The sequence below is a fragment of the Oncorhynchus kisutch genome, linkage group LG10 (genome assembly GCF_002021735.2).
Source record: "Oncorhynchus kisutch isolate 150728-3 linkage group LG10, Okis_V2, whole genome shotgun sequence".
In the NCBI taxonomy this organism is placed as follows: domain Eukaryota; kingdom Metazoa; phylum Chordata; class Actinopteri; order Salmoniformes; family Salmonidae; genus Oncorhynchus; species Oncorhynchus kisutch.
Window position 1 is genome coordinate 53,157,889 of NC_034183.2, and position 13,490 is coordinate 53,171,378.

The 13,490-nt window shown below is 45.6% G+C and overlaps 1 protein-coding gene across 2 annotated transcripts in view; it reads right to left on the reverse strand.

Moving 5' to 3' along the window:
* The window catches only part of LOC109898409 (protein phosphatase 1 regulatory subunit 1B-like), a 28,272-nt gene extending 25,867 nt beyond the window's left edge, over positions 1 to 2,405 (reverse strand). Inside the window, exons 1-2 of one of the 2 annotated variants that reach the window (XM_031833985.1) lie at positions 2,292 to 2,399; positions 1,879 to 2,058 (exon numbers count right to left, since the gene is read on the reverse strand). In XM_031833985.1, coding sequence (XP_031689845.1) covers positions 1,879 to 1,992 — 114 coding nt within the window. In that variant the 5' untranslated portion in view covers positions 1,993 to 2,058; positions 2,292 to 2,399. Of the gene's footprint in view, positions 1 to 1,878 lie in introns of both variants that reach the window. The other variant, XM_020493374.2, reaches the window with a different exon arrangement.
* Between the last annotated feature and the right edge of the window lie 11,085 nt (positions 2,406 to 13,490).

Genomic DNA, 13,490 nt, shown 5'->3' on the forward strand with positions numbered 1-13,490 from the left:
CTTTTCTCTGCACTCCTCCATCGTATAGCGTTCTTGTCTTCCTCGCTCTCTATTTCTCTATCTCCTCTCTCTCGCTCTCTCTCTCTCTCTGCATCTTTTGGGGCTGAGCCACTGGCCTGGATCTCACACAGCAGCCAACCAACTCCTACTTTGACCCACTTTCTCCCGGACTAAAATAAAACACACTGTCGACAGGCTGCAGGGCCAAGGAGAAGAACCTGAATTGTCCCGTTCCATTTTTATATGACTACAGGCAAACAGTAGAAAAGAACCAGGCAAGACAGGGAAACAGACTCTACAAACTGAGTAGTGAATAGAAGAAGTGAAGTGAGAAGGGCTAGCAGTCCAAAAGAAGACAAATATTAGTCACTCGTATAATCATTCACTATAGTTCTGTGACTACAACGATATCACAAACCATGGTTGACTTTTATACGGTTTAACTGGCCAGAGTGACAACATTCAGCGACAACGGGACACGTAGTTAAATAGGCCAAAGAATAAAGTATCAGAAACAGCCGAGAAGGAGATACAACAACACTGTATTCTCAACCATGTATCAGAAAAAGACAGAGAGGGTCAGGCCACAGATCAAGATACAACAACACTGTATTCTCAACCATGTATCAGAAAAAGACAGAGAGGATCAGGCCACAGATCAAGATACGACAACACTGTATTCTCAACCATGTATCAGAAAAAGACAGAGAGGGTCAGGCCACAGATCAAGATACAACAACACTGTATTCTCAACCATGTATCAGAAAAAGACAGAGAGGGTCAGGCCACAGATCAAGATACAACAACACTGTATTCTCAACCATGTATCAGAAAAAGACAGAGAGGATCAGGCCACAGATCAAGATACGACAACACTGTATTCTCAACCATGTATCAGAAAAAGACAGAGAGGATCAGGCCACAGATCAAGATACAACAACACTGTATTCTCAACCATGTATCAGAAAAAGACAGAGAGGATCAGGCCACAGATCAAGATACAACAACACTGTATTCTCAACCATGTATCAGAAAAAGACAGAGAGGATCAGGCCACAGATCAAGATACAACAACACTGTATTCTCAACCATGTATCAGAAAAAGACAGAGAGGATCAGGCCACAGATCAAGATACAACAACACTGTATTCTCAACCATGTATCAGAAAAAGACAGAGAGGATCAGGCCACAGATCAAGATACAACAACACTGTATTCTCAACCATGTATCAGAAAAAGACAGAGAGGATCAGGCCACAGATCAAGATACAACAACACTGTATTCTCAACCATGTATCAGAAAAAGACAGAGAGGATCAGGCCACAGATCAAGATACAACAACACTGTATTCTCAACCATGTATCAGAAAAAGACAGAGAGGATCAGGCCACAGATCAAGATACAACAACACTGTATTCTCAACCATGTATCAGAAAAAGACAGAGAGGATCAGGCCACAGATCAAGATACAACAACACTGTATTCTCAACCATGTATCAGAAAAAGACAGAGAGGATCAGGCCACAGATCAAGATACAACAACAAAAAAGAGAAGTCACACTACAGCTGAGACTGACGGTCCAATATGGCGAGGTTTGTCCCAGTCTGGTAAACCACAAGTTCCAACCCTGACAGTGACCATGATCAACTATAAGTTATATCCCGCAGCTTGGCTGTAAGGTCGAACATCTGTAGCACATGTGTGTAACACGAGAAACTGAGATGCACACAGGAAAACACACTAGACACACAGGTCAGACGCAACACACACAGAACACGATGAACTTGCACGCTCGCACACATAGGTAACTGAGGACAAGCTAAACACATACGGACTGTACGAGCACAGACACTGTTATACCAGTTCTCTCACTTACCATCTCTACTTGCCGGGGGTCCAGTTGAGTGGGTGCCGAGGACTGCACAGCAAAGTGGATCTTCCTGCTCTCCTTGCACTCGTCTCCAACCTCATCCAACGCAGAGGGATCCATGGCTGTGTCTGTGTCCCAGGGAGGTCACTCTCTCACCAGGCACCAAGCTCTGCTCCACTACGCTCCCTGGAGGAAGGTCCCAACACAACACACTGTACAGTAGTCCTGCTTCTGCTGGGTCTACCTCTCTCTCTATATACCTCTCTGCCACTGTCTCCCTTCAAAAACAAAACAGATGAACTTCTCTTTGTTTAACTTTGTCCCTCTCCTCTTTCACTCACGGTCAGCTATTTCTCCTATCCTTTATCTCCCCTGTTCCCTCCCTTCTTCCTCTCTGCCTGTTTCTGTCTGACACTTACTCGTGTTTGACGTTGTAGGTGGAGTGTGTTTATCTCTCTTTCTCTCCTCCCTCTCTTTCCCTCGCTCACAACCTGTGCAACAAGAGTAATTGAGACACGTCCTTGAAGCTGGCAGAGAGAGAGAGAGAGAGAGAGAGAAGGGGGTGGGACAGAGGCAGGGAGGGGGCGGGGGAAGCTAGAGTAAGGGAGGGGAGAGAGAGGGGGAGGGATGGACCGGAGGGAGAGGAGTTGTGTTTTTGTATATATTAAAGCTGAGGTTGATTTGTAATCAGAAAAAAAAGATAATCTCATCCCATCAGCTGAGCCTCTTTTGGCCTCTGTTTGTGAATGAGAGATTTGTGCTCTCAGAGGGAGAGAGGGGGAGGAGAAAGAGAGAGAGCAGGGGGGGGGGGGCAAACAGGGAGAAATAGAGAGACAACGGGATATAGAGAGTGGAAAGGAAGAAAGAAAATACGGAAAAACAGAGGGGTGACCGGACAAACCTAGGAATAAATAATAATAAATGCAGTAGAATCAGCATCAGGCATGGAGGCAGAGAGGCATGTGCTATGATGGGCTGGCTAATTTAGTAAACAGCTCCTGCACTGTATATCTGATGGTGACTCAGGGCATGCTGGGTACTCATCTAACGATGAAGAACAACTTAGGGTGCAGGGAAAATGTCAACAGTCTCCTTCCTGTTCTGTTCCACAGAGAGCTGAGAATCAGGCGCAGAGATGGTTCCATGGCGAAGGTGCATAAAGATGGGAGGAATTCCCATATTGCGCCATTGTTTTTAGCACTTGGTCCACAGAGTTCTTCAACTACAGCATGCAACATGGTTCAATGTGCCGGTAAATGGTTCTTTCAGATTGCCAATGTCTTGGAGCTAGATTTGTGATGATGTATACTGCGCAAAAGCCAACACATAAAAAAGAGTACCGGAGAGCAATGTACAACAACCCGGACACATCAGCATATAGCACGGGGAGAACAATTTAATTAGGAACAGAACAAATAGTGTAAATATGAACCACAGAACGACACGCCTTTACTGTATATATGGTATTGCACATACTCCATTCAACACCATAAAGTTCTGACAGCTACAGGCAAGTCTAGAACGGTGAGTGGTGAGTGGGCTGGAACTTAAAGTGCCTTAGAGGACTTAGTAGCAGGGGAAGTAGCAACAACAAGACGAGGCTGACGCTTGGTAAAAGGTCGCAATCACAGCATGTAAACAAAAACAGCTGTTCCAGTGCCCAAGAGGAGAAAGGGAAATAGACAGAGTGGGGGAGAGGAGAGAAACTTGAAGCCAAAGAGACACATAGGACAGGATGAGAGAGAGAGAGAGAGAGAGAGAGAGAGAGAGAGAGAGAGAGAGAGAGAGAGAGAAGGGGTGGATAGAGAAGTAGAGGAAAACAAAATTAAAGGAGGGAGAGGGGGCAGTCCCAGTCTGGCCCAGGGTTATTTGTAGGGCCATTCTGCAATTTCACTCGCAAGGCAGGAGGGGCTTTGGAAAGTGGAGAGTCGAGTTGGATGGATTTGGCCCCTGGTCAGGGAAGGGCTTTGGCTGTATTGGGCTGGGAGTGTGGCTGTGATGAGGGAGACAGCACAGCGGTTGGTGGAGGAGGAGTGCAACTAGGTGAAAGGGGGAGGGGCAAACTTGAAACAGCAGGGAGAATGTTTATCCCGCAGGCAGGCTGGTCAGAGGAGGGGGAAGGCTGCCAGCCGTGTTATTCACTCTGACTTGCTTACATGTGGGAGGACAGATCGGGAGTTCATCAGTGGGCTTTAGAGCAGCGATTCTCAACTGGTTTGGTCATGGGAGGTTTTGAATAGGTCACGGGTGTCTAGGTAAAATAGAAATATATATACTGTACAAATACTGAACAAAAATATAAAACGATATTACTGCGTTACACTTCAGATAAGGAAATCAGTCAATTGCAATAAATAAATTAGGCCCTAATCTATGGATTTCACATGACTGGAAATACAGATATGCATCTGTTGGTCACCGATACCTTGAAATAAAGGTGGTCGGCGTGGAACAGAAAACCAGACGGCATGTTGCTCTTGCTGCGGGCGATTCCCTGATCCACCTCTACGCAGACGACACCATTCTATATACTTTCGGCCCGTCTTTGGACACTGTGCTATCTAACCTCCAAACAAGCTTCAATGCCATACAACACTCCTTCCGTGGCCTCCAACTGCTCTTAAACGCTAGTAAAACCAAATGCATGCTTTTCAACCGGTCGCTGCCTGCACCTGCATGCCCGACTAGCATCACCACCCTGGATGGTTCCGACCTAGAATATGTGGACGTCTATAAGTACCTAGGTGTCTGGCTAGACTGCAAACTCTCCTTCCAGACTCATATCAAACATCTCCAATCGAAAATCAAATCAAGAGTCGGCTTTCTATTCCGCAACAAAGCCTCCTTCACTCAAGCCGCCAAGCTTACCCTAGTAAAACTGACTATCCTACCGATCCTCGACTTCGGCGATGTCATCTACAAAATGGCTTCCAACACTCTACTCAGCAAACTGGATGCAGTCTATCACAGTGCCATCCGTTTTGTCACTAAAGCACCTTATACTACCCACCACTGCGACTTGTATGCTCTAGTCGGCTGGCCCTCGCTACATATTCGTCGCCAGACCCACTGGCTCCAGGTCATCTACAAGTCTATGCTAGGTAAAGCTCCGCCTTATCTCAGCTCACTGGTCACGATGGCAACACCCATCCGTAGCACGCGCTCCAGCAGGTGTATCTCACTGATCATCCCTAAAGCCAACACCTCATTTGGCCGCCTTTCGTTCCAGTACTCTGCTGCCTGTGACTGGAACGAATTGCAAAAATCGCTGAAGTTGGAGACTTTCATCTCCCTCACCAACTTCAAACATCAGCTATCTGAGCAGCTAACCGATCGCTGCAGCTGTACATAGTCTATTGGTAAATAGCCCACCCTTTTCACCTACCTCATCCCCGTACTGTTTTTATTTATTTACTTTTCTGCTCTTCTGCACACCAATATCTCTACCTGTACATGACCATCTGATCTTTTATCACTCCAGTGTTAATCTGCAAAATTGTAATTATTTGCCTACCTCCTCATGCCTTTTGCACACATTGTATATAGACCCCCCCTTCGTTTTCTACTGTGTTATTGACTTGTTAATTGTTTACTCCATGTGTAACTCTTTGTTGTATGCTCACACTGCTATGCTTTATCTTGGCCAGGTCGCAGTTGCAAATGAGAACTTGTTCTCAACTAGCCTACCTGGTTAAATAAAGGTGAAATAAAAAAATAAAAAAAATGTGGTGTGACCACCATTTGCCTCATGCATCTCCTTTGCATAGAGTTTATCAGGCTGTTGATTGTGGCCTTTGGAATGTTGTCCCACTTCTCTTCAATGGCTGAAGTTTAGTTGTTGCTGCTTCACAGGCCTTGGTCCAGGGGCTTAAGCCCCGGTGAGCCCCTGCATTACTCCGGCCCTGAGTTGATTAACATTCTTCATCAAGAATATCAGCAAACTTGTATTATTGGCAATGAAAGAGGTGGGAACGTTATTCCCATGTCATATAATTGCTACATTACTATCAATATAGCATTACAAATCATTTTCCAGGTTGTATTTTGATGATTATTTTTCGTGAAGCGAATATTGGGGTCCAACTGAGAACCTGATTCAATTTGGGTCCCGAGGTCGAAACAAGTTGAGAAGCATGGCTTTAGAGGGTTTGGCTTCATCGCCTTCTCTGCACACATCTACCTCCTGTGTCAGTGTAAGAGTGAAAGAGCCTGGGGATCTTGGAAGAATTCGAGCCAGACATCCTGGAAAGAGAATACATCAACAGAAACACACCATAAAACTCCTGGAATTGACTCTGGCAGCTGCAGGGCACACACATAAACACACACAGAGAGAGAAGACTGCATCTCCTATGACAGACTGGAGTATGTAACTCTAACCTCTCCTAAATGGGGCATCTCTGTCCATGTGACAGTCAAAAGGGCAGGGGTTGACAGGGCTTTTCCCCAAAGTTATTACAGCCCCCCCCAGAGGCAAGTTCAGCCCGGGCTCAGATCTGCTCTGGCTCAATGAGCTCAGACTAAGCAGAGTGGAGGTTTGAAAGCTGGTCCCATAGAATGACATACAGTGGCGTGCGAAAGTACTCACTCTCCTTGACATTTTTCCTATTTTGTTGCCTTACAACCTGGAATTATTTTTTTTTATTGTGAAACAAACAAGAAATAAGACAAAAAAAACTAGAAACTTGAGCGTGCATAACTATTCACCCCCTCAAAGGTCAATACTTTGTAGAGCCACCTTTTGCAGCAATTACAGCTGCATGTCTCTTGGGGTATGTCTCTATAAGCTTGGCATATCTAGCCACAGGGATTTTTGTCCTTTCTTCAAGGCAAAACTGCTCCAGCTCCTTCAAGTTGGATGGATTCGGCTGGTGTACATCAATCTTTAAGTCATACCACAGATGCTCAATTGGATTGAGGTCTGGGCTTTGACTAGGCCATTCCAAGACATTTAAATGTTTCTCCTTAAACCACTCGAGTGTTGCTTTAGCAGTATGCTTAGGGTCATTGTCCTGCTGGAAGGTGAACCGCCATCCCAATCGATGGAACAGTAGTGGAGAGGGTAGCAAGTTTTAAGTTCCTCGGCATACACATCACAGACAAACTGAATTGGTCCACCCACACAGACAGCATCGTGAAGAAGGCGCAGCAGCGCCTCTTCAACCTCAGGAGGCTGAAGAAATTTGGCTTGTCACCAAAAGCTCTCACAAACTTCTACAGATGCACAATCGAGAGCATCCTGGCGGGCTGTATCACCGCCTGGTACGGCAACTGCTCCGCCCACAACCGTAAGGCTCTCCAGAGGGTAGTGAGGTCTGCACAACGCATCACCGGGGGCAAACTACCTGCCCTCCAGGACACCTACACCACCCGATATTACAGGAAGGCCATAAAGATCATCAAGGACAACAACTACCCGAGCCACTGCCTGTTCACCCCGCTATCATCCAGAAGGTGAGGTCAGTACAGGTGCATCAAAGCTGGGACCGAGAGACTGAAAAACAGATTCTATCTCAAGGCCATCAGACTGTTAAACAGCCACCACTAACATTGAGTGGCTGCTGCCAACACACTGACTCAACTCCAGCCACTTTAATAATGGGAATTGATGGGAAATGATGTAAAATATATCACTAGCCACTTTAAACAATGCTACCTAATATAATGTTTACATACCCTACATTATTCATCTCATATGTATACGTATATACTGTACTCTATATCATCTACTGCATCTTTATGTAATACATGTATCACTAGCCACTTTAACTATGCCACTTTGTTTACATACTCATCTCATATGTATATACTGTACTCGATACCATCTACTGTATCTTGCCTATGCCGCTCTGTACCATCACTCATTCATATATCTTTATGTACATATTCTTTATCCCCTTACACATGTGTGTATAAGACAGTAGTTTTGGAATTGTTAGTTAGATTACTTGTTGGTTATTACTGCATTGTCGGAATTAGAAGCACAAGCATTTCGCTACACTCGCATTAACATCTGCTAACCATGTGTATGTGACAAATAAAATTTGATTTGATTTGAAATCTCTGGAAGACTGAAACAGGTTTCCCTCAAGTATTTCCCTGTATTTAGTGCCATCCATCATTCCTTCAATTCTGACCAGCTTCCCAGTCCCTGCCGATACAAAACATCCCCACATCATGATGCTTCCACCACCATGCTTCACTGTGGGGATGGTGCTCTCAGGGTGATGAGAGGTGTTGGGTTTGCACCAGACATAGCGTTTTCCTTGATGGCCAAAAGCTCACTTTTAGTCTCATCTGACCAGTGTACCTTCTTTCATATGTTTGGGAAGTCTCCCATATGACTTTTAGTGATCACCAAATGTGTTTGCTTATTTCTTTTCTTTAAGCAATGGCTTTTTCTGGCCACTCTTCCGTAAATCCCAGCTCTGTGGAGTGTATGGCTTAAAGTAGTCCTATGGACAGATACTCCCATTTATACAGCTCCTTCAGGGTTATCTTTGGTCTCTTTGTTGCCTCTCTGATTAATGCCCTCCTTGCCTGGTCTGTGACTTTTGGTGGGCAGCCCTCTCTTGGCAGGTCTGCTGTGGTGCTATATTCGTTCCATTTTTTAATAATGGATTTAATGGTGCTCCGTGGGATGTTCAAAGTTTTGAAAATAAATGTATAACCCAACCCTGATCTGTACTTCTCCACAACTTTGTCCTTGACCTGTTTTAGAGCTCCTTGGTCTTCATGGTGCCGCTTGCTTGGTGGTGCCCCTTGCTTATTGTTGCAGACTCAGGGGCCTTTCAGAACAGGTGTATACATACTGAAATCATATGACAGATCATGTGACACTTAGACTGCACACAGGTGGACTTGATTTAACTAATTATATGACTTCTGAAGGTAATTGGTTGCAACAGATCTTAGGGCTTTCATAGCAAAGAGGGTGAATACATAAACTCATCAAAAAAAGAAACGTCCCATTTTCAGGACCCTGTCTTTCAAAGATAATCCATAAAAATCCAAATAACTTCACAGAGCTTAATTTGTAAAGGGTTTTAACACTGCTTCCCATGCTTGTTCAATGACCCATAAACAATGAATGAACATGCACCTGTGGAACGGTCCTTAAGGTCACAGTCACACTAACAGCTTACAGACGGTAGGCAATTGAGGTCACAGTTATGAAAACTTAGGACACTAAAGAGGCATTTCTACTGACTCTAAAAACACACACAAAAAAAGATGCCCAGAGTCCCTGCTCATCTGCGTGAATGTGCCTTAGGCATGCTGCAAGGAGGCATGAGGACTGCAGATGTGGCCAGGGCAATAAATTGCAATGTCCGTACTGTGAGACTCATAAGACAGCGATACAGGGAGACAGAACAGCTGATCATCCTCGCAGTGGCAGACATGTGTAACAACACCTGCACAGGATCGGTACATCCGAAAATCACACCTGCGGGACAGGTACAAGATGGCAAAAACAACTGACCGACCAAGTTACACCAGGAACACACAATCCCTCCATCAGCGCTCAGACTGTCCGCAATAGACTGAGAAAGGCTGGACTGAGGGCTTGTAGGCATGTTGTAAGGCAGGTCCTCACCAGACATCACCTGCAACAACTTGTCACCGTCGCTGGACAAGACAGGACTGGCAAAAAGTGCTCCTCTCTGACAAATCAGGGTTTTGTCTCACCAGGGGTGATGGTCAGATTCGCATTTATCGTAGAAGGAATGAGTACAGAGGACTGTACTCTGGAGCGGGATCGATTTGGAGGTGGAGGGTCCGACATGGTCTGGGACGGTGTGTCACATCATCATTGGACTGAGCTTGTTGTCATTGCAGGCAATTTCAACGCTGTGCGTTACAGGGAAGACATCCTCCTCCCTCATGTGGTACCCTTCCTGCAGGCTCATCCCGACATGACCCTCTAGCATGACAATGCCACCAGCCATATTGCTCGTTCTGTGCGTGATTTCCTGAAAGACAGGAATGTCAGTGTTCTGCCATGGCCAGCGAAGAGCCCAGATCTCAATCCCATTGAGCACGTCTGGGACCTGTTGGATCGGAGGGTGAGGGCTAGGGCCATTCCCCCCAGAAATGTCCGTGCAGGTGCCTTGGTGGAAGAGTGGGGTAACATCTCACAGCAAGAACTGTCAAATATGGTGCAGTCCATGAGGAGGAGATGCACTGCAGTACTTAATGCAGCTGGTGGCCACACCAGATGCTGACTGTTACTTTTGATTTTGACCCCCCCCCCCCCCCCTTTGTTCAGGGACACAGTATTCCATTTCTGTTAGTCACATGTCTGTGGAACTTGTTCAGTTTATGTCTCAGTTGTTGAATCTTGTTATGTTCATACAAATATTTACATATGTTAAGTTTGCTGAAAATAAACACAGTTGACAGTGAGATGACTTTTTTTTATTGCTGAGTTTAAGCACGCACCACTTTTCCATATTTAAAAAAAATATATATATTTTCTGAAACAAGTATTTTTTTTAAATTTCACTTCACCAATTTGGACTATTTTGTAAACTCCAAATAAAAATCTATTTAACTTACAGGTTGTAATGCAACAAAATAGGAAAAACACCAAGGGGTGAATACTGTGCAAGTCACTGTAATAGTCAACTATAGAACCTCTGTGGCTGGTCCTATTAACAGAGAAGATCATACTATGTAAAGAAACGTAGGTGCCTACGTACATGGAGATGGCAAGGCTTTGGAAAGGTAATGGACCATTGAAACTATAATCCACACCCCCACTCAGTCGGGTCCAATCCTGCCCCACCCTAATTCCTCATGAGCGCCAGCCAAGTGTTCTGTTGGTAATAAGCTGAAGCATCTGGGGTTTGGACGTCAAAAGCAACGTAAAATGTGAAATCATTCATTTATAAGGATCACAGAGAGGCTTTGTCCCAGGACAGCAGGTGTTCTCGTAATTCATAGCAGGTCACACAGAAAGAGAGTGTTTATCAGTCCTCACTTCACTCATCCCTCTGCTCTCCACCTGCGTTACCTCGCTGACACATCACAGCTGGCAAATACTAACTATGTGTTCACAACATACAATGATTCTGGTCATGTAGTGGTTATAGGGTATGGGGTGGCACTGTGGGAACCAGATTTATATGCATACGGTCATGCGTGCAAGTAGAAACACACACACAGAAAGAGAGGTTGAGAGAGAGAGAGAGCGTGCGAGAGAGAGAGAGAGACAAGCGAGAGAGAGAGAGAGCGAGAGCGAGAGAGCGAGAGAGAGAGACAGAGACAGAAGGAGAGACAGAGACAGAAGGAGAGAGAGAGAGACAGAGAGAGAGAGAGAGAGAGATAGAGAGAGAGAGAGAGAGAGAGAGAGAGAGAGAGAGAGAGAGAGAGAGAGAGAGATTATTGTACCATAAGGACTGATGATGACAATGCCAGACACTGAGCATACTGAGAAAGTGAGTACTCTGGCTCTGGCCTGGACCTACATCCATCTGGAATGTGTTAGGACAACAGGCACACTCACCAAATGATGGGATAATCCCTGGGAGACGGAGAAAAAGAGAGAGAGAGAGAGAGAGGAACAGAGTAGGGAAAAAGAGAGAATCACAAAGCACATGTTGACATGGACCAGGTCCACTGTGAGAGGTGGATTACAGAAGAGGCAGGGGGAAGAAGTGATGAAAAGATCCACGGCAGGAACTCTTTGTGTCCAAAGTCCACCATCTACTGGTAGAAAAGGAGATGCAGCAATGAAGCAAACAGAAAGCATGCCGGGATGCAGTGTCACTTAATATCCTATAGATGTCGATCTTGCCTCATATTTTATCATGTGAATAATCCCCTGACACTGACATCTAAACATGGTACTGTAGCAGATGAAGGACATTATGACAGGAGAGGAGGTAGCTATGACTAGGGCAGTGATTTATTTAGGCCTCTCTCTCTCTCTCTCTCTCTCTCTCTTTCTCTCTACCTCTCTCACTTCCTCTTTATCACCCTCTTTCTGCCCTTCTCTCTTTCCACTTCTCTCTTTCTCTCTCTCCTCTTTTTCTCTCTCTCTCTTTCTCTCTCCCTCTCTAATCTCTCCCTCTGTCTCTCCCCCTTCTCTCATTCTCTCTCTCTTCTTCTCTTTTTCTCTCTTTCCTTCTCTCTCTTGAAATATCCCCTCTCTCTCCCTCCCTCTACACCCCCAAGCCCCTCACTCATATCATCAATAATCTATGGGCCCTTGTTTCCACTGCCACAATGAATCCTCTATCGTTACTATAATTAAAAGACAGAAATCCCACAAGAGGGTTCAGCTTGGCCGGGCATGGTCTGGCACGGGAACTGATGAAGAATCCCTGAGCCACGCACACCCTGTAGCCACACACACACAGAGACACACACACACACACAGACACCCAGTTAGTCAGGCAGTCTAACTAGACAGACAAACAGACAGACAGATAAACAGACAGATTGGGAGACACGTAAGCAAAGCACAAAGTAGTGTGAGTACCTTTCTCCACCTCCATACAGACACACACACACACATGGACCCACACACAGACCAATGTGGCTGGTATCCACGGCAGCCAGAGCCAGGCAGCGCAGAGACAGAGAGGTGGAGCTGTCTGATGCTGCAATTAGGACCACACTGTCTTGGTGAGCGGTGAGCGCACAGGGATGAATATTTCAGACCGGAGATCTCTATGGGCACCTATGATGTGTCCTGGCAGACCTACAAACACACAAACACAGACAGAGCTGCCAGGGCTGCTGTTTGCCTCTCAACTAGGCTGCATTACCATTAGCGTCAAACCTGATACATGAGCTGAACCACAAACTGACTGTATTCATAAACTCGCTCTTTTCTCTTCACTTCTTCAAACTTGTAATGATTTTTAGGAAGCTCCAGTGTACACACACTCTTATGGCCACATAGAAACACACACACATACACACACAGATGAGCAGTAGCAGCACTCCCCCTGGTGTGTGTTCATTGTGGATGCTGGCTGCACACAGACCTCCTCCTGCCCCTTCATCCTCGGCCCCATCTCCACTTGATTTATCGCTCTCTGATACCACTGCACTAATTAGTCAAGTAATTAATTAATAGGCATTTGCATTTGTGCATATGCAATTAGGAGGCTGGAGAGAGGAGAGTGCAGATGGGGTCTGGGAGTCTGGTGGGGGAGGGTGTGTGTGTGTGTGTGTGTGTGTGTGTGTGTGTGTGTGTGTGTGTGTGTGTGTGTGTGTGTGTGTGTGTGTGTGTGTGTGTGTGTGTGTGTGTGTGTGTGTGTGTGTGTGTGTGTGTGTAAATATGTGTAATCTGGTCAGAATCGTGGTGGGACGCTGGGAGGTGACAGGTACAGGGGTGAGGCAAAAAGACTTTGACACCCCTGTGGTAGACAATCTGACCAACCAATCCACTGCAGCCAATGAGAGTCACAGTGTTGATGTACATGTGAGTGTTGCACCTAAAGGACTACGCCTTTATAGAGCAAACATCCATTGAAGGGTCTCTAAATTATAGTTTATATTGGGTGGTTGTCAACAGACAAGGATAACACCCAGGTGGTTCATACGTGCGTACCACCGCACTTAACCATGGAAAGGTGACTGGGAATATGGCCGAATACAAACAG